The sequence below is a fragment of the Mytilus trossulus genome, chromosome 7 (genome assembly GCF_036588685.1).
Source record: "Mytilus trossulus isolate FHL-02 chromosome 7, PNRI_Mtr1.1.1.hap1, whole genome shotgun sequence".
Lineage (NCBI taxonomy): Eukaryota > Metazoa > Mollusca > Bivalvia > Mytilida > Mytilidae > Mytilus > Mytilus trossulus.
Genome location: NC_086379.1, coordinates 77552654 through 77578044, shown reverse-complemented (window position 1 = coordinate 77578044; position 25391 = coordinate 77552654). Strand labels below are relative to the sequence as shown.

The 25391-nt window shown below is 31.8% G+C and overlaps 1 protein-coding gene across 1 annotated transcript; it reads right to left on the bottom strand.

Moving 5' to 3' along the window:
• Positions 1-6665: 6665 nt before the first annotated feature.
• On the bottom strand, positions 6666-15997 carry LOC134725882 (growth factor receptor-bound protein 2-like). Its single transcript, XM_063590138.1, has 5 exons — positions 15879-15997; positions 10356-10453; positions 8890-9030; positions 8408-8567; positions 6666-7718 (listed from the first exon to the last, which is right to left on the bottom strand). Exons 1-5 carry the CDS (start codon positions 15954-15956, stop codon positions 7554-7556), a joined length of 642 nt encoding a protein of 213 aa, XP_063446208.1. The 5' UTR covers positions 15957-15997; the 3' UTR covers positions 6666-7553.
• Positions 15998-25391: the final 9394 nt, after the last annotated feature.

The following is a 25391-nucleotide window of genomic DNA, read 5'->3' as shown; positions in this document are numbered from 1 at the left end:
ACTGACTCTTCAACCTTTTTTTACAGGATTAGCACAATGAGCATCACTAGTAGAGCAAAAGTTACTGACCCTTTTAGATTTTCTTCCAGAATTTTTTGGGGTTTCAATTTGCGCAATCTTTAATTTTTTTGCCTTTTATTACATTGTTATTTTTTAATCATAGAACAGTTTGTTTTTCCTTGCTATAAGAGCTTTCTTTTTCCGTTCCACTTATGCTTATTTCAAAGTTGTCTTTTGATTTTCCAATTCTATATGCCTTTCAGGTAGTTTTAATCAAAAATTGTATTTGATTGAAACAAGCTTTTCTACACTTTATCATAGATTCTAATATGACGTGCTTCAATCGCTTTATGAATCAACTCATGCTCTAAATCCTAAATAATTTGTTTACACATGCGTATATTTTGGCCCTCACTATCGCTTGGGCAAAAATAATCACGAATATAATGCCTACCATGTTAAAACTACAACAAAGTAAAGCTTGCATCAATTATTTCTTAAATGGCATCTGTTTCATAACACATACTTTTTTTTATTTTTTTTATTCATCAAAGAGCTACTATCGTTTCTGCAATGACAGAAGCTAACAGTGTAACAAATATTTACAATCATACAATTTGTCTTTGACACACACAGGGTACTTTAGTAACCTTACTTATATTTAATTTTGTATATAACTTTCATAATCACCCGTTAAAATATAACAAATCAAAAAATACATGGTAACCAATCTCAGATCTTCATTCTTCTTTCGGTGAAAAAACATAAGTTAACATAATAAACCTGTCAAATATGGTTACAAACACATACATTTTACTATTTTTGTCTCTCAGACACATTCCCCACTTCCATTCTGAATTTTACTATGGATTCATTATTATTCATTGGGAACATGCATTTTTTGGGGTAGAGGTGTACAAATTCTAATGTCCAACAAATGTTATATTTCCTTGTATGCAATATTGTGCAAAACCATCGAATTAAATATCCATGAAAATGCATATTTCATCAATCCATAAAAAACTAGTACCTGCGAAAATAACTAATCCACAGTATTCATAATAACTGTGTATCAATATTTAATACAGGTAATTGTAAATAATCATTTAAATTTGAATATAAAGTTATAAAAAAGTACCCTGAAGTATGTCAACATTGCCTTAATTGTGTAATTAAGCACCAGAGTCACTCGAAGACAAAAATATATATACAATTTCTGTAACTTTAACAAAACAAAAACAGTAACAAGGTGCACATGTAAAGTATATACAAACAAGCAAAGAGTTTAAATAGAAAGTTAATACCACAAAAATATAAATTATACATTTCTACTATTAAATCATTTGGTGATCTTATCACATGGGTTATTTCATATTAAAACATACAATGTATCAAGGGATAACTTTGAAAATGGGGACAACCAGTTATAAATGCAATTCAAGAACTTCTTTTACATTTCCACTGTAAAAAAAACACATTCACCAATGACCATAGATGAATTTTTTAAATGTCTTCTTCCATGGGATTTGTATGTTTTTAAGAGTTATCCTTAAATCTATAGACATGTTATTACAAAATCCTACAGATAAGTCTTGACTGTGCTAAGAGATATGTTGCCCTAGGTGCAATGAACATAATGAAATTCTTTATATAATTAAAACCATATTCTCTAATTTTTATGCTATTTTCACATTTCCTGACATGAGAAAAATAATTCTCCTCACTAGTGAAAAATCTGTTCTCGGCAAAAGATTGGTTGAAATTTAATTGTGACGTTAGATTTTCTTGTTTTTTTGTGAATTTTCCTATTGTGACGTCATGAAAAAAGGCGACCATGTCTGATGACGTCACATCAAAAGTACACAACTTTCTCAAATCTTTGAAAAGGAAGGATTAAAAATCTAAAGAGAAACAGATTCCACCACTTTAACTCATGTATTATGATATATCCCCACTCTCAACAGTTAAATTATAATTAATTAAAAAGCGGAATCTAATCAATCTTACTTGTAAATAAAATTCTATTTTTGAAGAATACTAAACAGTTAAAATTAGATAAAGAGTCATACTGTAAATTTATCTGAAGAAAAGTGATGATAAATGCATTAAAACTTTTATGTTCAGACATCCTTATTGTTTTCTTCTGAACCATTGTGGCATAACTTTTCTTATATTAAAAGTATATGCGGTATCAATCAGTACTTAGACACAACATAGTACTTTACCCTATATCACCTTAGTTAATGTTAAGACAATAACAATTCAAGTTTATTTGGAAATTTCATTCCTTTTGTAAAAAAAGATGAATTTCAATGTATTTTTTCAAAACAACAATTGTTGTCATTTTTATGTTTTCTTCCAAAAACATTTTTTGTTGGTCAAAATGATACCAGCTTGTAACAGCTTGTAACAGAACAGCACTAAATCACAGATATCACATATTATAAAGCAGCAACTATATTTTACTATGTTTAACTATACATGAAGTTATATTTGTTGTTCATTTTATACATTGTAACAAAAATACATAATTAAAAACTATATATGGCAAGTTCTTACATATAATGCTAAAGAATAATATCAACTACATCTTCAAAACGTTAGGTAATAAGTGTTATACAAATTATAAATAAAAAAATTATAAAATAGTAGACTTCTTCATATAAAATTTTCAGTATCTAAAATAAAAAAAACAACCTTTCATGGTGTTCACAATATTTTATCATTGTTGAGTTATCACATTTTTCTTCTGCAGCCTTAATAATTTGGTCATTAACTAAATGAAAAGAGCTTTTATTTTGAAACTAAATTCTTAAACATAGACCTAATTTAAGCACAAATTTTGAAGTCACAGTTCACCACAATAATGTGAAATTTAATGTGAAATGGGTAGTAACCTGAAAAAAAGTAAATTTATAAATATTATCTCATTAAAATAGACAATTGGCAGTATCATTAAAAATTTTCATACTAAAATTCTTTTTGTAAAAATAAATGTCAACATAACCGTAAACTTATACGTGACATATTTACCACTTGAAGTACAAACATAAAACAACCTTAAACTCTTTCCATGCAAATCAGAAAACTTTCAGGCATGTTTCAATTGATATAAATCTTAGCTATTATATATTTTTATCAATAAACCTTCTGAAAACCACCATTACGTCTTGAAAGAGTCTTCATGCAGCTATATTTGCCTTTAAAAAGGTTTATCAAGAAAAGAGCTTCCGCATGGTTAACAGATATGCAACTTGTATCATGTTTTGAGAAAAATACTTTTTCCAAGGAAAAATTCATTCTTCTTTTTAAAGAAAAAAATATATGCTGGCCTCTCCCATCATACAAAAATCAATACATATTTTGTAAATCCTTCATCACAAATATCACAAATGTGTAACATAAAAAGTTTTGTCTATACATCTTTGCAAACCATTTAAAAAATATAAATATTCTTGCATAGAATTTTCTTCACTTACCTACAAAAATCAATTGTAAATAAATAACGAACTTCAAATATATGTAAACCTGAAATATCAATATACACTTCACTTTACATTAAATTAGCATGATCCGTATTGCCACATTAGTTCAACAAAAGTATTTAAATTTAATTTATTCTGAAGAATGAGTGCTGACTCACAAAAAGAATAGAAAGATAAATCACAAAAAGAGTAGAAAGTTAAAGTCCTAAGTCACATTAAAATGTTTTAGTCCTTTATGTAAGAACTTAGTCTTTTCACACAGCAGAATTGGAGACCTTTGATATTATTATTGAAGAATCAGTCTTGTATCACTGATATGCTTCATGAGCCTTGACTGTTATTAGAAAGGTGTGGAGGTCAAAGTTATAAGTGGTAATGGGAATAAATTACATTTGTAAACTTGAAAATTCAGAGATGATAAAAAAAAAATACAGATGAATAACAGAACAAACACTTATATGAGTTTGCTCTAAAATTTTGTTTTGCATTTTTAAAAACTCACCAGCCAAAAGACAATCAATTTCTTGTCACAAAATTATAAATATTTCTCACTGTACATATATGTGTGAACTACAAGAATAAAACTCACTGACAAACTTAAAACACTTACAAACAACTATAACAAATATATTCTTTCCAGTTTAAGTACTTACAAATCACATCAGTTAATAGTATCACATATTTGTCTTGTGTTGAGGGGGGAGGGATGTTGAAGGTTTATAGGCACTTTTCATAACAAATGCATAGTCATGAATCACTGTCAACAATATCATTCTACATAATAAAGCAATTTATATCTCTAACCAAACTTCCACGATTGGTTCTACAAATTTGTGTGCCTTCCATCCCATTAAACTCCAATGAATATAAATGGTGCCAAAATAGCAACCTCAATTAAATTTTTACAATATAAAAAGATATGTAATTTTAAAAAAACATGGACAAATTTTGAATTAAGTAAGCTATCAAAATAATATGTACCTTATTTTAGTTCAGATAGTATTGTAATATCAAGGCAAAGTTGGGATGGTAAAAATAAAAAATAGTAATACAGCAACCATAAAATAATACACATCACACATTTACCTTGTATCTGATGTACAACCAATAAATATATTGCAGTAAAACACAAATAAATATCATTTGTGAAAACCTTGTAAATTATTAATGTGCCATTACAACTAAGAAAAGTACAAAATCAGTTGCATGCAAAATACACTTTGCACTTTAGCAGTCATATAAAATATTTTAAAAGGATGATTTCAAGCCCAAGGATAATGTGGGTCTAACCATTTGTACCCATTTAAAAGCATTGATCATAAAAATAGAAGGGGGTAACTACCCCACACCCCCTAATCTGCATTACACACACACAAAAATATTATCTTAAAGACATCCTGTACATTTCTTTCTTTTACTTTCTAAGAATATATTTTTCAAAGTTATCCCAATTTTTACATGATTGAATTATGGAAGAGATCAAACTATATCTTTTTCTAAGCAGTGGTTTCCAAGCGGTTTTCATTGAGATCATGTGAAAAATAAGACATGCAAGAAAAATAATAATCAAATATTGCACATTAAACATAAGTTCTTGGCCTATTTAATAAGAGACTATTTACAGCAAATATTTTTTTATCAAAAAGGCCTTAGTTTGAAATCTGTGCACTCGTTTCATTATTTTTTGATTACAGATTTGATACTACTAAGCTTTATTATAATCATTTTCAACTTTAGTCGGATGGAGTTTTATCAATCTTATAAAAATATACACTGGTAACTCAAAATCAAAATCTCATTTTTGGAGTCAGAATAACAGACATTGTTTCTGACCAGTTTAGAAATCAGAAAGTTTTTGCAGAATTTTAGTCAATTAATAAAATAAAGTTGCACCTTAGTTCACTAAGTGAATATGTAATTCACATTTCCAACCAATGTAGGTAGTTTATGACCTTCACAATCACCCCAATACCATTCACTCAAGTATATGAAAGACCCTTGACCGAAATGGTCTCTTTTCATATTTAAATTAAATTGTATAAAATTATAAATAGAAATCCAGCTGCTGTTATGGTCAGTTCATTTATTGACCATAGTAATAGCTTAAGATGGTTATTCAACAAAAACACGGAAAAATGATTGTTCATTGTTTTCAGGACAGGCAAGCATTACCAGTATTCCATGAAAAATTGTTCAAGCATAACACACATGGTCATAGTTAGGTGAATTTCAAAATATGAATTCACAGCAAAAATAAGTCCCCAAATTTACCCAATATGAAAAATATTAAAACCTTAAAAAATTTGTAAGGGTTCCGCGGAACCCAGTGTCTCGCCTACTTTTGCTGTAAATCGCAGGCTCAACAAAAAATGAGGAAAAAAATCAATAAAAAAAATCCTCTTGATACTATCGTTTGATTGTAAGAAGCTTCTGTCCAAGTTTGGTAAAAATCTAGGATAGTTAATGAATCTAATTAATGTTTTGAAAACTTAAACTGCCGACTGTATGTAATGTTAACTGGAAGAAAGTCTAAGTCCATTTAAAAGTAAAATACAGAAAAAATGGAGTTATCTTTTTACAATATTTACTTCTGGATACTATCTTATGGTCATAAATAAGCTTCTGTCCAAGTATGGTACAAACCAAGGATAGTTTAAGAAAGTTATTAAAATTTTAAAAACTTTAACCACAGAGTAAATGTAATGTTTCCCCGCAGAAAAACTAAGTCCATTTAAAAGTAAAATACGGAAAAAATGGATTTATTTTTTTACAAAATTTACTTCTGGATACTATCTTATGATCATAAACAAGCTTCTGGCAAAATTTGGTTCAAACCAAGGATAGTTTAAGAAAGTTATTAAAATTCTAAAAACTTTAACCACAGAGTGAATGTTATGTTTCCCTGCAGAAAAAACTAAGTCCATTTATAAGTAAAATACGGAAAAAATGGAATTTTATTTTTACAAAATTTACTTCTGGATACTATCTTATGATCATAAACAAGCTTCTGTCCAAGTTTGGTAGAAATCCAGTATAGTTTAAGAAAGTTATTAAAATTTCAAAAACTTTAACCACAGAGTGAATATTTGTGGACGCCGCCAACGACGCCGCACGACGCCGACGGAAAGTAGGATCGCTTAGTCTCGCTTTTTCGACTAAAGTCGAAGGCTCGACAAAAATGTATAAAATCTCAAGATCAGAAGTAAATGTATTATACATAAAGTTATTATCTCGCAATGATTTAGAAAACATAGAAAATGGTAAGTGATGCATGGACTGTCAAAATACTTGAATACAAAAGGCTTATTTATTTCTTTTGAATCTTTAAGAAACTCTATATAAGAAATGTGCTTAAAAAGAAAAATTTTTAGATGCATGTTTATACAAAAATTGAGCTATATTTCAAAATATATTTCTATTTAAAAAATGTACAGATTTACACATATTACAGAAAAAGATTCATGAAAATGACACTTATATTAGATACACACATGAAATTTATGCATTTCATGAATGCAAAATATCTGTCATCCTTGAATTACTGTCCATAAAAATCTCCATTAAAGATATACAAAAGTTAAAAAACACGTAGACTTATATTATTAAAATTGTGTTTTATGAGACTCGTAGAAGAATACCAATTATAAATCACTTCATTAAAATTAAGTTATTTATAAAAATAACCTCAAAGATAAGAACATTGAGCTAAAATCTCAGGCAGTTGGGTTTCGTTCATAAGTGCTGTGAGTGTAAATGCATTAAAGCTTCAAACTTTAAAAAAGTAAATAAAATTCACATGGATAAAAATCTGATTATTTACAAGTAAAAAATAGTGTGAACAAAAACACTGACATTTGGTTTTGTTCATAAGTTGTGAGTGTAAATGCTTTAAAGCTAAAAACTTTAAATAACTCAATACAATAATTCACATGCATAAAAATCACAAAGGCCAAATAATATCTGATTATTTACCAGAAAATAAATATACTGGTTTTCAACATAATGGCCCTATGAAATGATAAACACAATAAATGGCACACCGATGGGAACAAATTACACACCCTCACTTTACTTCACATAAGCAGCTGGGAAAAGTCCATCTCTGTTACCTAATTTTCCACTCCACCAGTTTTCATCCACATATTCTAATACAGTTATAATGTCACCTTTCCTGAATCCTAGTTCTGATGGGTCTTCTGGTTTAAAGTCATACATTGCTACTGCAGTCCTTTCCTGAAATAAATAATCATAAAAAAAACTTAATGCCAAACCACTACATTGATTTATTATTAAGTCATATTTTGTGTTCTTGAAAACCATGTTAGGTGGAACAAATATATGTTGACAGTATTTGCTGTCCCATTACAAAAAAAAAATTAAAAAGAGAGTTTTCATGTTGATAAACGGACTGTTTGTCAGCTGCCTGCCTGCAATATATCCCCAAAACAACTGATTTTTCCTTCTAAAATCTGGTTAATTATTCTCATCCATGTATTATCTTTGAATTTCAGAAGTCTGATTGGATACTATTTTATCTTCCGATTTAAAAATTAAATCAACTGGTACTCTTATGTACATCTTCATCCATGTTGAACAAAGTCAGAGCAGATATTTATATTATGATTCGTGTTGGAAAGATCAATGATCAGAATAGATAGGGTACCACAATTTGTGTTATCTTTAACAACAAGCCTTCATATCTTCTAGAATGAATATTGTATATACGCAACTCACTTTGAATCCTTATTTGGAGATTTTTTGCTAATTTTTCAGTTTGAGAAATCAAGTGAATTTTCATCATTATACCTTTATGAATAGTATCAACTTTGTATTCTCTGTGTCAATGATTAACTTTAAATTCTTAAAATGATTTGGAAAAAAAAATTAGAAGTTTTGATTTAAAAAAAAGTACTGGTACTTACCATAACCAAATCTTGTAACAGGATTGTCTGAGTTCGACTCACAGAGTTTGTTCGATGATAATCTATAATTTCATTCACAGAATTAAATTTAACACACCACAAATAGTATTTGCCTTGTCCATCACGTAACACTTTAAAATGTTGTATACTGTCTTTGAATCTAAAAAAAATGAAAATAAATTAATCAACTTCCTCACTCATCCGTAGAATTTCCATTATTGAAAATTCTGCTTCAGTTCTTTTTGTGGAAGGTTTCAATGCTCCTTATTAAAAGATGCATTCTTAAACCATTGTTGAAATTCAGTTCCAAATTTGCATTTAAAATAACTTGAATTCAAAGAAGCATAAAATATTGGTCAAAGTGAACTATTTTTTTTAGGAGGCTGCTTAGGTTACCAAGAAAAATAATAACTCTAAATAATTTGTCAGATCGATTTGAGCTGGGATATGAAGTATGTATGCGATTTTAAAACTGTATTTACTTGACTGATATAGAGAATTCTCCAGGGGCACTTTCACTCATTCTCACTATAAAGGCACCATCTGGTTGTGGAATACCACCACTCGCTGACTTCCGTAATCGTTCCTCGGCTTGACATCTGGTCACTTTACCCACAAACCACCTGTTGAGAATAAACATAAATTTATAGGACAGCAAAGCATAAATCCTTGTTCCTATGAATAACTGTTATTTAAGGAATGACTGTAATATTTTTTCTGTCTATGAAGAAATAACATAAAAAATGTGGTGCACACTGAATAACACGTGTAGCGGGTTATTTAACTGTGTGCACCAATTTTTTTATGTTATTTCGAATAGACAGAAAAAATATTAAAGTCATTTCTTATAATTTAATTCTAAATTCCTTTTAAAACCGCAGAAAACCATGAAAAATGTTGATGACGTCACGGTCACATGACTAATTTATGTCTATGGACTCATAACAAAATAATGTAAGCCAATCAGAAGACATGTTACATCCAAAATTAAATGATTATATCATGATCTTGGGAACGCTATATGTCTGTTTTTAAAAATGTTTTCATATATATTCAGTCTGCATTTTCTGATGATCCATTTTGGATTGCAGGGTTTGTTATAGTTTATTTTTAATATTTTAGGTAAGTGTTTCCAAAAACAGTATTTCAATTGTAAATGATGTTTTGTACATGTTTTTGTCTTGTAAATCAAAATAGTGTACAGGAAAACTTTCTGTATTGATGACACACACTGAGTAGCGACATTCTCATCCCTGAAACAGCTTTGCAGTCTAGTGTTTATAGATCATAGATCATATACACTGGTGAAGGCTAAAGATAACATCCCAAACCCCATCATAAGAAAGTCTTTAAATTGCTACATGTACATACATTTTCTGCTCTCCCATGACACCATATATATGCGAGTATGGTCTTGAGGAAACGATGATAGTCCGTTGGAAGGGGACCATAAATGGCTGACCCATGTTAAGAGAGAGCCTCAACTCTTGCACCTTAAAGACACCCTTGAAGATTTCGAAAAAGAGCAGGCTAATGCTGCTACAAGACAGCACTCGCACCCGCAAAGTGGAAAGGGATTAATATAATTGCAAAACTTGTTTCCCAATCCACTATAAATAAATATGTTAAAACTATACATGTGCTGCTTTTAAAAGCTTATTCCTATACAGTACAAAGACTGGACCACTTGAGCCAGATTGATGTGTTCATAACTTCCTTTTAACTATTTATCATCTTGAGATTATGTCATATGTGTACAATAGATAATGCTGCACATCAACTACATTTATATACGCACTCATCAATCAAAGCCAAATAAGTTACAAACAAAATGGTTTTGGCTACTGAATGGAAGAAAGTACTAGAATTTATCACTAATATGATCTGCAAGATATTGAATTCTGAACAAAATGGACCTTTTAAACATCATGATTGTGCATGTACTTACGAGTGAGGTTTCATTTCAATGTAATTGTGTGGTACAAAGCCAGTCTCTCCATCCAACTCAGCTTTAAACCAATTCTGATCTTCATCAAAACTTAATATCTACAGAAAAGTACAAATATTTCATTGTCAATTGGAAATTTGAGCAATACATTGTAGACTTAAAACTACAGTTACTTTGATAATGTTGATAAAACCATTAATTTTTTTTGTACCTGTACTTGGGTTGCATTAATTATAAGCAGTGTTAAGAAACTTCCAGTGAACCTATTTTTGGTAGTTATTTTTAGTCAAATGTTGACAGGGGACAGGAGAGTACCAACAAACAATCAATCTCTTCTGCTGGTCATTTTCATAAAGAACGACGACTTCAATACCGGTATATCTTTTTGGAGCAATTCAGTCTAAAAATCTCAATTTTGAATGAGAAAGAAATACATTTTTATGAGTACAATCAACAAGATAATTAATCATAAACCCAAACCAGTTTTTATGTGAATTTGTTTTCCTTCAGATAATGACTCACCACTAAAGATTATCAAGCTTCTTGGCTAAGGTGCTATGTTGTAGACAATACTTTGACCTTCAATGGTTTTTCTTTTACAAATTGTGACTTGGATGGATAGTTGTCTCATTGGCACTCATACCACATCTTCATTAAGTGACAGTAAGAATTTTAGAAGAACCCTAAATCCATTGGCGGATCCAGGGGGGAGGTTGGGGTCCAAGGGGTTGGAACCCTCCCCTCTTTTTGACTGATCAATGCATTTGAATGGGGACTTATAGTTGGACCCCCCCCTTTTTAAAATGGCTGGATCCACCCCTGCTTAATCTATGTAAAGTAATTTTTCAAGTAGTCCACACTACACATCAATGACTGAATGACAACATCTGAGGAAGTAAACATTCTGTTCATAACTGTTATACCTAATAACCCATTGATGGTTATATACATTTCCTTTTTTCTAGTGCATATCTACTTTTCAAAATAAAGAAGAGTGTATCTTTCCTGCTGATAATGTATGATTATGACAGTTTTGAGATAAAACTTAATTTTAGTTAATGAATCATAAAAATAAGGTCAAGTTTATTATATCACCATTAGATAGACATCACGAGAAATGTTCATCTTAATTATACAAATGTATTGTTTCTATAATTAATACATAGAGCATTTACAGTTAATTATATACTCATAGTTTCTGAGAAACTGAAAAACGCATATATATATAAACTAAATATAAATATTGATCATGAAATATAGATAACCTCAATGTCCTTAAAACAATATCAAGCATTCAAGTAACCACTGCAAATGACAATTATATCAATTTTATGGACAAAGTTTATTTCACCATTTATTCATAGTAAACATGGTAAATAAGAAACTGACCTAAGCTGTTTGACTGAATATTAAAAAGTTTATCTTTAAACTATTGAAAGAGTTCAAATTCAGATGGTCCTTTGGTGTATTAAAAAAAACCTCTGCAAGGTACACCTTATACATTTTTTTAACTATTGACTACATATACCTGAACTTTTAATACTCAGTAACAGAGAAACTGATATAAATGCAACATGTATTGTCAAATATGAAAAGTCATGTACCTCCTGTCAGATGGACATGTATATACATGTACACTTGATTTCCATTCTACAAATGTATGTACCTCCCGTCAGATGGACATGTATATACATGTACACTTGATTTCCATTCTACAAATGTATGTACCTCCCGTCAGATGGACATGTATATACATGTACACTTGATTTCCATTCTACAAATGTATGTACCTCCCGTCAGATGGACATGTATATACATGTACATTTGATTTCCATTCTACAGGCAATGACATGCAACCAAATATGCTAGTGGACTTATTACTCATAATAAATGAGAAACTGGCCTAAGAAGTGAAAACAAAACTTGATCAGTTAACCATAAAAGATGTGAAAGTCATGATTTCCATCATTCAGACTTGTAATCATAACCATAATATAGAACTGTTGACTAACATGACTTTTAAAACAGTAACTAAGAAACTGACATAAATAAGAAAAATTCATGTTGATCACAGAAAGTAATTGAATCATGAAAATGAGAATAAACCAGACAAAAAAATCAAATTCTTAACTATTATGTACATACAAAATATGACTTGTGTAGCTACTCTACCTTCTGAAATATTAAACTGTATGCAATTACTGTAGTTTATATTTTTTACACTTGATTTGCATGGTCGTTTTTATAGCTTGAGATCTCTAAGAAAAAAAATGTTCCCCTGAAGTTTGTTTTTTTAATCCTAGAGCATGCTGTCCACTACACAATTAGGTCATTAACTTCACCAATTATAAAAGTTATCAATTACATCTTTCACCAGTCACCAAGGCATGCACATTCAAAATGCTCAAACATCCAATTTTTAAATTCAATCTGGTTCATAGGCATTCTCCTAACATATAAACCTAAATTCAATGTCCTAAATCAAACCAATCAAGACAGCAAATTCATACAGGTCACACAGCCAAGCTAACACCCTTCAGTATGTTCTAAACTTAATTACAAAAGCATATAAACATTTCATATATATCTATATTCTATCGATATATCTTTGAATTGTAAACATGGTAAAGGATTGTGTTTATTCCAGAAAACAGAATATAAACCTAATAAATGTTTTGAAAGATTTTAAACACGACACGCCTATCAGTGATTACTAAAAACATGGATTGACCAAAACAAACAGCTTTGTATTGTATGAAATTTTACATGTTAATAAAATTCATACTTCAACTTAATTACTCTAGATTGTATTTTGAAGAATGAAAAAAGAAGGTTTGATTAATATTCTTTGCTTGAAATTGCAAAATAAAAGCAATATATTTCATGATAAAGATACTTTATACCATGTACATGTATACAGGTGTGTAAAATGCTCGTCTTTTCTTAGTGATGGATTGAAGTACTAGTCATTGCTTACAGATTAAATAGTTAGCAACATTGCTATGATGACTTTGTCAGAAGTATCAATACTACTTTGTCATGGTAACTTTATCTAAATATATAAAGATATCTACTGTATTTAATATATTTTGTAAAAACAAAATGGAAGGCTTAAAAGTTTTAAATTATGCACAATTTTTTTCTTTCCATGTCCCTTTCAACACCAAAAAATCACAACCTAAACTAAGGATTCTATCATACATGTTGTAAAATAAGCATTATAGGAGGAAAATGATAGAATCCATAATTGACAACCATAAACGATAAACAATAATGCAGAGAAGAACCAAAGAAAATCACTGATTACAGATTCCTTGCTTTTGGAAATGCATATAAAAGGATGTTGCAGGGTTTAAATATTTGTTAGTTTTCAATCCAACCAACCGTTATTACCTTATCCTGGTGTTACAACACAGCATAAGATACATGTAAGAACAAACTGTAAAATTCAGTTGGAGATGGCTTGCTCATCAGATTGTTACTGATCGATCATGAAAACAAATAAAAGAAAAATGAACAACACTTACTGCTGATGAGAGAGTACTTGCATTTACAGAAAACTAGTTCAAACCCCCATGTTAACTTACTAATAAACCATGTTTTCCTAAAATAAAATGTCAACCAGTACACTTTTTAAATCATTATTAAAATTGACAACAACACTTCAAAAGATCTGCAATTTTATTATCTATGTCTACATGTTTTGCCTGCAAGGCAGGCTTCATCAGGACAATTTTTATACAGAAATTGAGCCCCTGAAGTACTCAAAGTGGTGCATTGAATTTGACGTCGTCATGGTGAGTGAAACAATGAAAAGTGAAAGTAGCAATACAGAGTTATAAATAGATAAGATAAATATAGAAAATTAAAGTTTGTATACAATGTAATTTGAGTTCGTTTTACTATTATATAATACATGAAATTGTTCTAAAGGCTTGGCATCTAATAGGACGAACTTCCCATGGTTCCTACCACTTCGCAAGGCTTCTCTTCCAACCTGGCCATAGTTGGAGGTTACTACTTCCCGGCGCGTCGGCAACAATAGGAAATTATGATCGCCGCTGTGGATAATAAAATTGTCAAAAACTGTTCCTTTGTTAATTATTTGGTGACTATATAATTTTTTTATCGTCTGCAGTAGTTGGTCTGTATAATGGCATAGTTGTGAATTCCTAGTTCATTTAAGATCGGCGCCCGTGGTACGTTTCTTCTGCAATCATTTATATCAGTACACTTCCAACAGATTTAGTGTAATGACACAGATTTCATAACCTTATGTGCAAGAAGGGAATCAATTATGTGCAATGTCAAATATAAAATTGACAGAATGTTGGTTAAGAAGTGTTAAAATTGTATAGCAGACATGGCAAAAGTGGTTTAGTTATGCAGAAGTGTTTTAGTTATGTTTCAATCATCAAAAATAAAATCAATATTACAAGATGATTGATAATTGATTAGTATCCAGTGGTAATGATTATATGCATATCAGGACAAGAACATGTTAAGGCAATAATAAGTCCATCCACAAACTTGTAGTCCTACCCCAACTCAATATTTTGGCTTTGAGCTGATGAGCTGTATTTGCTCTTTACTTATTAATGCAATTTTGCTTGACAGATAAAAAGACAAATACCACTTTTTAAGTCATTGGGTTGGCTCTGCGGGTGACTGAGGCAAGAAGATGATTCAATTAGTTGAACTTTTAAATAAAAGTTTGTTCGATTAATTAAAGAATTTCTTGACTATATAATTTATCAATGTTATACACAGCTGGTTATACATATACTAGATAACATTTAATAATAAATCTTAAATATCACTACTCAATAATGGCATGTATGGGCAAACCAAACAAGTTGGGGATACACACACCACAAGGATCGAAGAAACAACCACATTTTTTTGGGGACGTTGTAATGAGAAAATCGAGAAAAAAAATAGCCCCTTTTAGACTTAATTTATGTAATGTTGACATGGTTCCAGTTAGCGTGTTTCTGAGTTAACGGTGCAATGTACCTGCAGTACTGTCACCACTGTGTATAATTTTGTTAATCTCTCAACTTGCCAGAGGCGGATTTGGAGGTGGCCTGGACACCATCCCCCATATCTTTTAGGAAAAATTTTGGTTGGTTATGTAGGGAATCCCTGAAGCATGACACTGAAGTTTGACAGGAGCAGGTCTCCTCTAAGGCAGTCAGTGGGCCCCCTTGTGAATTTTATGGATCCACCACTGCTTGCAACATTCCCATATCTACCATGTTTTCATACCATGTATCAAAAACAAACTTAGTATGTCAAAATGAATCAATTGCATAAAAAGCACAAATTTAAAAGTGACGAAATTGTATCATTTTCGTTCTACTTTATAGCAAGGATTCAACTGTCCAAACTGAAACCACAACGGCACAAGGCACTACCCCTATGCACAGTTCCCATATACCTTCCTACGATAATTATATGCTTCATACAGATTTATTTGGCAGAAATGTTAATATTTATGCCAGTGTTTCTTTCATTTGTCACCTTAAGAGTTTGACCACGCCGGAAAGTTAGTTCGTCATCTGCTGTTGCTGTAAAATCGTGTTTGGCCTTCGCCTCCATTTTCTCCTTTCCTTTCGAGTTCTTTCGTCTATACCGTTTATCCTTAAAGAAAACGCCCGAGTGTACATCTAGAAAAAAATACGTCTGTATTATTATTCCAATCAGACATCTATAGCCATGATAGGCCATCATAGTTCGTTTTACAATTTTTTTATTTATTTAATTACATTAAATTAAATTTGAAGCCAAATAAAACCCTACCCAATATTTATGAATTACAAGGAATGTGAAATATTTGTCTATGAGGCATCAACCCAATAACAAAAATAACCAAAAGAGACACCAGGCTATGTCACCTATTGCAATATTCTGGCTCCACAAAAATACAGGTGTCTCTACACACCTTAATAACTTATCTAGGGCCTTTGTACCAAGTTTTTACTTGATTGAACAAGCTATCAAAATGACACAAAAAAAAAGTATCAACTTATGTCATACAAAAACAATAGGGTGCTTTCTTAGACCTCCGCGTTCAGAAAAGGGCACTAAAGGCGTTCTTTGACGTCCGCGTTATAAAGGTGACCTCAGCCAGATGATGATACATCTTTAGATTTACTAAATGAATCCATCAGCAGAATAAACGCAAACTCAAAGTCAGCCATAATTATTGGTGGGGACTTTAATTTAGGAAACATCAATTGGGAAATAACTAGCGTCATTTTAGATCTTGTGTTAACAAATTATCCGGCCATCATTGAAAAAACTGAAACCATGCCACCATTAGGGGAGGCAGACCATGATATTGTATATATAGAATGTTTACTTTCATTAAAAAGATGCCAAACCAAGCCACGTAAAGTATACAAATATAAAAATGCAAACTAGCAAAAAATAAAAGAGGATATCGATGAAATATATCAAAAGATCGTATATAAAAAAGATAGTGAAGATACAATCACTCTTTGGTTAACATTTAAAAATTCATTACAAAACACTATCACTGAGAACATACCCCAGAAAATGATGAGAAACAGCAAAAATTTACCATGGATAACAGACAGTATTAGACGACAAATGAAAAAGTATAAGAAAAAATATCAAAAGTACAAATTGAAAGGCAAGGGGAAACTAGACCAACTCAAAAAATTAAAACATGATATACAAAAACAACAATGAACATCTTATTGGAATTATATTGAAAATATGATATGTGGTATACCAGTTGATGACAACACTACTACCATATCAAAGAGCTTCCCAAAAAATCTGTCCAGTTATATAAAAACACAAAAGTCTGAAAGCTCTAATATACCGTCACTCCGAAAAGAGGGCTCACTTACATCTGACTCAAAAGCTAAAGCTAATATTCTAAATGAACAGTTCAAAAAAGCATTCACACCTGTAACAGATGACCCAATACCAGATAAGGGCGTCAGTAAACATCCACAAATGCCTGATATTAAAATACAGGGCATAGAAAAACTTCTAAATAACATTAACATCAACAAAGCAGCTGGGCCTGATCTCATCCATGGTAAAATTTTAAAAGAGTGTAAATCATCCATCACTCCCATCTTAACAATCATATTCCAATCATCACTGAACTCTGGAAAGATCCCAGATGACTGGCGTCACGCAAGTGTATGTCCAGCATTCAAAAAAGGCGACAAACAAGATCCAATAAACTATCGCCCAATATCATTGACTTGCATCTGCTGCAAACTAGTGACATGTTGTAGCTAGTAGCATAATGAAACACCTGGAAAAAAATAAAATATTGTATGATTTACAACATGGTTTTCGATCGTCCCGCTCCTGTGAAACTCAGCTAATATCATTTATTCAAGATCTTGCAAATTCAAATAATAAAAACATTCAAATAGACATCATAATAATAGATTTTGCAAAATCATTTGATAAAGTTTCACATCACCACCTCATGTACAAAATTGGTTTCTACGGTATAAATTGCAATGCATATCATTGGATTCAAGATTTCTTAACAAACAGAACACAAACTGTAGTCCTTGAAGGTGAAACATCAAATAAAATACCTGTAACATCTGGGGTACCTCAAGGCACAGTGCTTGGTCCAATTTTATTTTTGATCTTCATTAACGATTTGGCAGAATATATTGAACATAGCACATTAAGCTTGTTAAGATTGTTTGCAGATGATAGTATTATTTATAGGGAAATCAAAAAAAACAGATGACGCATATAAATTACAGTCTGACTTAGAAGCGGCTGGCAGGTGGGAGCAGGACTGGCTCATGCATTTTTATCCTGATAAGTGCAACATTCTCAGTGTAACTCAAAAACGCAAACCTTTAGACTTCACTTATAAATTACACAATCACTCTCTAGAAAAAGTTGACTCTACAAAATATTTAGGCCTAACTCTTCAATCAAATTTAAAATGGGACAAACATATAGATAACATGAAATCAAAAGCAAATCAGTCCCTTGGATTTATTCGTAGAAACCTAAAAATAGCCTCTCCAAAAGTTAAAGCACATGCATATAAAGCTCTTGTCCGACCAAAATTAGAGTACTGCTCAACAATCTGGGATCCACATCAAAAACAGCAAATTACACAAATCGAAAAAGTTCAGAGAAGAGCAGCACGCTTCTCATGCAATCGCTTCCATAACACCAGCTCAGTAGCTGAAATGATGACAGACCTAAATTGGTACCCACTTGAAATTAGGCGCTTACGTTACAGACTTATTTTCTTCTACAAAATTATTCATGAAATTGTTGCAGTCCCTACGCATAACCTTTTGATCCCACTAGACAATAGAACCAGACATAGCAATCCGCACTCATTTAGGCAAATACAAACATCTAAAGACAGTTATAAATATTCTTTTTATCCACGAACAATTATAAATTGGAACTATCTGCTACAACAAATAGTATCATGCAGTACAGTAGAGGGATTTAAGAGTATGATCACAGAATCTGCTCTCATCCCCATATTCTATCCCTAACTATTCTGTTATCAAATGTATATAGTTTTATCAAAATTTATTTTTTTGAATGTACATACGTTATTTTGTTTTTTCTTGATTAGGTTATTTTTGATTTTTTCCTGCTAAAATGTAAATTATAAATTTTATAGTCGACGCCCGGCGAATAATCTTCAATAATTGAAGGATCGCTGGAAACCTAAAGAAGAAGAAGAAGAAGAAGGTCTTCAAATTGGGTCCTAATGACTAATACTGTCATCGATATTTCAAAGTTCAAATGCTCGATAGTAGTATAAGATAAATCCAAAATATCCGTATTATCATTGAGCTTTCAACAATTATGATTGTCTTAATTAAGCTTTCAGTAATTTAGCATGACTTATTGATGCAAGTACCCGATATATATATGTGCATTGTACTGCCAAAAACAGCTCATATTTATGTAGCAGAGGCATTATACCTTCCAAAAAAATAACGAAAAGTTTACATTTAAACAATTTTGTAAAACTGCTATATTTTAGGGCCAAAAAGGGGTCTTACTGAACCTACTCCTTTCACAATTAAGATGAAAGGGTTCTCTTAATGGGTTTAAAAACTCTTATTTTTTTTAATCCGGTGGGGGGAATCTTGATTTCTTCTTCTTCCATATTATTGCAGGACTTCAAAAAAAGGCAGTCAATTTGTAAATTAAGAATAAGTGCTCACTCTTTAAAAATTGAGACAGACAGATATTCAAAGAAGCATATAGAAAGATCTGAGCGTTTTTGTACTAATTGCTCACTTGGTAAAGTTGAAGATGAGCTTTATTTTTTATTAGAATGCCCTCTTTATGACATTCAAAGGGACGATTTTTTTCAAAACATTTCTAACAATTGTTATAATTTTATAAACTTAAATAAATCTTCTAAATTTTTATGGCTCTTGACCCAAGAAAATGTTACTCTTATGGAAAAACTGGGTTGTTATATTTGTGACTGTTTTGAATTAAGGAGATCAGACATGAACACTGACATTTAGTCATGTAAATAATTTGAAAATAAATACATATGCATATATAATGTAATTTTATTATTCTTTTATTCACAATATATATGTGGTTTTTAGCTTGATTCTGACCCATGCTTATATTCCAATTATATATGTATATGCCTCTATTATTGCTGTTGTTACTAATTATGTAAATCAATTGTATCTGATTTTATGCCCTTTATGGGCCCTGTAATTTGGGAAATAAAAATATATATATATATAAGAGTTGGGTTCCTTTAATGAAACGTTTAAACCCTGCGGGACTACGCATGGTGACATCACATATCTAGTCCCCTAAGGCTATATACAGTATTTACAATAAAATCAGGTTGTTACGGTTAAAATAATGTACAATCGTCCAGTCTGGTATTAATGTGTTGTCTGTAGCCCTGAGCGAAAATCTTCAACTGATCCCGCTTCAGCAACCCTGGCAGGTAATGTATTCCATTCCATGATTGTTCTTGGAAAGAAGAAGTTCCTGTAGACATCACTGGTGACCCTCTGTTGGTAAAACTTGTGTCCTCCACGAGTTCTACTGTCGCCACCTTTGAGGTAAGTACTCTTGTTGATGTCTATCAGCTCATTCTGGATACGATAGAGCATGCATAGTCTGTTGTCACGGCGTCTTGTCTGTAATGTGTCCCATTTAAGATCTTCTAACATTGTAGTGACGCACCCTGGTGTGCGTGATGTGTAGTCATTATAGACAAATCTAGCAGCTCTCCTCTGTATAAGTTCTAGTGTGTTGATGCTTGCTTGGTTGGTTGGGTCCCATATAGTAGAAGCATACTCTATGACAAGTCGCACGAGTGTTGTATAGCCAGCAGCCTTTACTTTCCTGGCCACATTCTTTAAGGTTTCGTTTGACAAACCCAAGTGTTCGGTTACCCTTTGCTGTAACACTCTGGATATGTTTGTTCCATGAGAGGTTGTTTGATATTGAAACTCCCAAGTACTTGGCACTATCTACTGGTTCGAGTATGTGTCCATGTAGAGTGTATGGGTATTGTATAGGTTCTTTGTTCTTTGGTGGTATGCGGATAATATTGCATTTTGTTGGATTGAATCTCATCATCCATGTTTTTTCCCAATTTTCTAATGCTTCAAGGTCTTTCTGAAGTTGTTCTGTATCTTTGGCGTTACTAATTTCCCTGTATAGTAGACTGTCATCAGCAAAGAGGCGGACATCTGATTGAGTATATCCGGGCATGTCATTGATGTATGTTAGGAACAATAAAGGACCTAGTACTGTGCCCTGTGGCACACCTGACAGAACATCGTCTTATTGAGATCTAGCCCCTTCCAATACTACCTGTTGTTTCCTGTTTGATAGGAATGAACTGATCCAGGAGTTTGTCCGGCCCCTTAAAATTGGAGTTTGTACAGCAGTCTTGAATGAGGAACCTTGTCAAATGCCTTTTCAAAATCCAGGAGTATGATGTCAATCTGGGTTCCATTTGAAAGGACACAAACACGATGGTTGTCTCACATATCAAAAATCAGCTCAAAATCTTTGAGGCGTATAGGAAACAAGTCTGTTTAACTATGATTTTCAACAATTTTCAAACTAAGTTGTAATTAAACCCTTAATTTTGACAAAAATAAGCGGAGCGGAACGAAACTTAAACTTGATCTGTAACTCGTCATGGTTAATTCACAGACTAAAAATCAGCCCAATTTATATATCTGAAGGCCTTTAGAAAAACATTCCGTAGAATGGTTTGTTACGGAATGATGAAATTTCGGAATAACGGAATTACAGAATTTCGGAATTACGGACAAGGGTTAAACTATATGTAAATAGCACCAACACTTCGTTGCGGGGCCATAAAAAATACGCAATTTAAAAGATACATTTGGAATTCTGGAAACATCTTCTCTTTATGAAACAAGTACTTTATTATACATGAAACTGGGAATGCGGAAAGTTAAACGGGGTATCAACCATTAAATTTCTTGATAAACATGACGCTGAGCACTTCTTATTGGTCTAAGCTAGATTCTGAAAATAACCAGCTGTCAAGCATAACATAATTATGAAATGAAATAAGCAAAAAATGTAAATGGAATATTAAATGAATGCAGTTTCACAAATATTTTCCTTAACAAATTTGAAATTACCAAAAATGGTTATAGCTGTAAAATTTCGACTCATAGATCAACTTCCGTAGTTCTGTCTAAAAGAAATTCAAAATAGCCCCAAAAGTAAATTGTAAAATTCATAAGGAAAATTTATATTTAAGAGTTTATTGATAAACACTCTCAAATAAAGATTTTTCATTTTTTTTTTAAATTCAGATGACTTTCACAACGTTTTAATAAAGTCAATTAGCAAATGCAGAAATATCAGAGAGAAAATGCACACTTTGGTGCGGATCAGAGATTGGAGACGAATGTCACTAAACCTTTTAATATAATAAACAAACAAGAGTGCACACGCTGAAATGTCTCGCCTTCTTTACTAATCATTGATATTATGTTGATAGTCCTAAGTATAAAGCTTTATTAAAAACTGTCACATAAACTTAACATTGACCAAGATAACTAAACAAAGACCAATGAACCATGACAATGAGGTAAAGGTCAGATGCCAGGCAGACATGTACAGCTAACAATGCTTCCATACAACAAATACAGTTGACCTATTACTTATAGTTTAAGAAAAATAGACCAAAAACACAAAAAACTTAACAGTGAGCAATGAACCTTGAAAATGAGGTCAAGGTAAAATAAAACCTGCACGACTGACATATAAATCATAACATATTTCCATACACCAAATATAGTTGACCTATGGCATACAGTATTAGATAAAAAGACCAAAACTCAAAAACTTAACTTTGACCACTCAACCATGAAAATGAGGTCAAGGTCAGATGACATCTGCCCGCTAGACATGAACACCTTACAATCATTTCATACAACAACTATAGTAGATCTATTGCATAAAGCATGAGAAAAACAAGAGAAAAACACAAAAATTTAACTATAACCACTGAACCATGAAAATGAGGTCAAGGTCAGATGACACCTGCCAGTTGGACATGTACACCTTACTGTCCTTCCATACAAGGAATATACTAGCCCTATTGCTTATAGTATCTGAGATATGGACTTGACCACCAAAACTTAACCTTGTTCACTGATCCATGAAATGAGGTCGAGGTCAAGTGGAAACTGTCTGACAGGCATGATGACCTTGCAAGGAACGCGCATACCAAATATAATTATCCTATTACTTATAATAAGAGAGAATTCAACATTACAAAAAATCTGAACTTTTTTTTCAAGTGGTCACTGAACCATGAAAATGAGGTCAAGGACATTTGACATGTGACTGACGGAAACTTCGTAACATGAGGCAACTATATTCAAAGTATGAAGCATACAGGTCTTCCACCTTCTAAAATATAAAGCTTTTAAAAAGTTAGCTAACGCCGCCACCGGATCACTATCCCTATGTCGAGCTTACTGCAACAAAAGTTGCAGGCTCGACAAAAATTATTCCTGGCTAAGCAAGCAACATTACCTATTAAATAAAATAAAAAAGAAATATGTGGTATGATTGCCAATGAGACCACTCTCCCCAAGAGACCATAATAAGACAGAAATTAACAACTATAGGTAAGTGCTCACCGTGCGACCTTCAACAAAGAGCAAAGCCCATACCGCAGTCAGCTATTAAAGGCCCGGAATGACAATTTAAGCCAATTCAAACGAGAAAACTATCGGCCTCACTTATGTACATTACCTATCATGTTGTCTTCATAATGTATCTCGTACTGCACCTAATTGACAACGATGATGATGATGATGATGATGATGATAAATATGAGTAGCTGAATTAAGTCCAGTAGCAAATTTATACACATATTCAGGAAAAAACCACACGAGTTAATTGATTATGTAACAGAAACATTACCTGCCCTTGAAGCCACAACACCATATAAACTGGTAAATAGGAAGAGCTTAAGGATTCAGTTTTTTCTTGTCATTATACAGCGAAACTAAAATATGATCAATAACAGCAAAACAAGCTTCTATATATAGTGTGTTACAGGGTTGTGTTTGTTCTTTCAAACAGACTCTATGACTAGACGTTGATCTCATCAGGTTTAATAAACACTTTGAGAAACGATATTTTTATGATTTCTGTGCATTATTTACATGGGATATGATGAAAACTATCGACCTACCATTTGGTCCACATTTCTTTCTTTCAAAAAGTTAATTGTTACTTTTTCTTTAACAGTTACTTATTCTTATAGTGTGACCATTTCTACCAGCCTTCGTATGCTGATCAATCCTATTTAAAACAATTAAATGAACACAATGGATTTTAATCCACCTCCTTCCATCCAATTATGGTAGCACAATCATGGATCACACCTCTACAGTAACCTGAGGAAGAGGAGGCTTAAGCAGGCTACCAGGATACCAATCAAGGATATCCTGTAATTCCGACTTCATTATAACTTAATATTGTTTCAAAGTTTGAAGAGTGTCAGAGTGAACTACTTTTTGAAGGAGGTTATTACAATTTTATGAATGTTGGTCACATAGATATTTGAATCTCATTTTTGTGACTGACTTTCTGGTACCTGGTATAATCAGTAGGCTCATCAGGATGCAAATTTTTCCAAAGTCAGTAAGACAAGTCATAATGCTTTAGTGTTATTGAAATGCTGTTATATGTACTACAAACAGTAACAGATCCAGGGGAGGAGTTCTGGGGTTGGAACCCCCCTTTTTTTGGACAATTAATGCATTTGAATGGGAACATATAGTTGGAACCCCCTTTTAAAAATGGCTGGATCTGTCCATGAGTCAACAGAAGGACCATTTCACTTTGTTTTATATGCCTTATATCATTGAAGTTTACTTCGAAAATAAAATAAAAATTACAAAATGTTAAGACACCAACAAAAACAAGAGGCTATCAAGAGCCTGAATCATTCACCTTAATGTTTTTGGTTAAATCTTGCATCAATGATTATTTTGGCTTTTCAATTTATTTAAATGTTCTTTGAATCGTCCTATTTTCTTCAAAAGCAAAAAAAAAACATTTTCTCCTATGTTCTATTTTAGTCATAGGAGCTATGTTTCTTGACATACAAGAAAAATAAAATATAAAATTTATACTAGATACTCTGAAACTCATTTAGCCTAAGTTTGGCTGAAATTGATACAGCAGTTTCAAAGGAGAAGATTTTGTAAAGTAAGTCAACATGATGAACAAATTGTGAAAAAAGTCTTTAAAGGGTAATAACTCCTTAAGGGGTCAATTGAAAATTTTGGTCAAACTGACTTATTTGTGAATATTACTTTGCTTAACATTTTTGCTATTAACAGTTTAACTGTATCTATAATAATATTCAAGATAATAACCAAAACCTGCAAAATTTCTTTCAAATCAACAATTCAGGGACATTATACCCGAAAAACCAGTTACCCAATTCGGCTGAAAATGTCAGGACAGGTAGACCTTGACCTA

Bases quoted from the DNA above. Each gene is read 5' to 3' on its own strand.
- LOC134725882 (XM_063590138.1), bottom strand. From the start codon at position 15,956: ATGGAGGCGAAGGCCAAACACGATTTTACAGCAACAGCAGATGACGAA. The intron at 9,031-10,355 runs GTAAGTACATGC...TATTCTCAACAG, and splicing joins ATTGAAATGAAACCTCACTC to GTGGTTTGTGGGTAAAGTGA. The intron at 7,719-8,407 runs GTAAGTACCAGT...TATTTATTTCAG, and splicing joins TGTTACAAGATTTGGTTATG to GAAAGGACTGCAGTAGCAAT.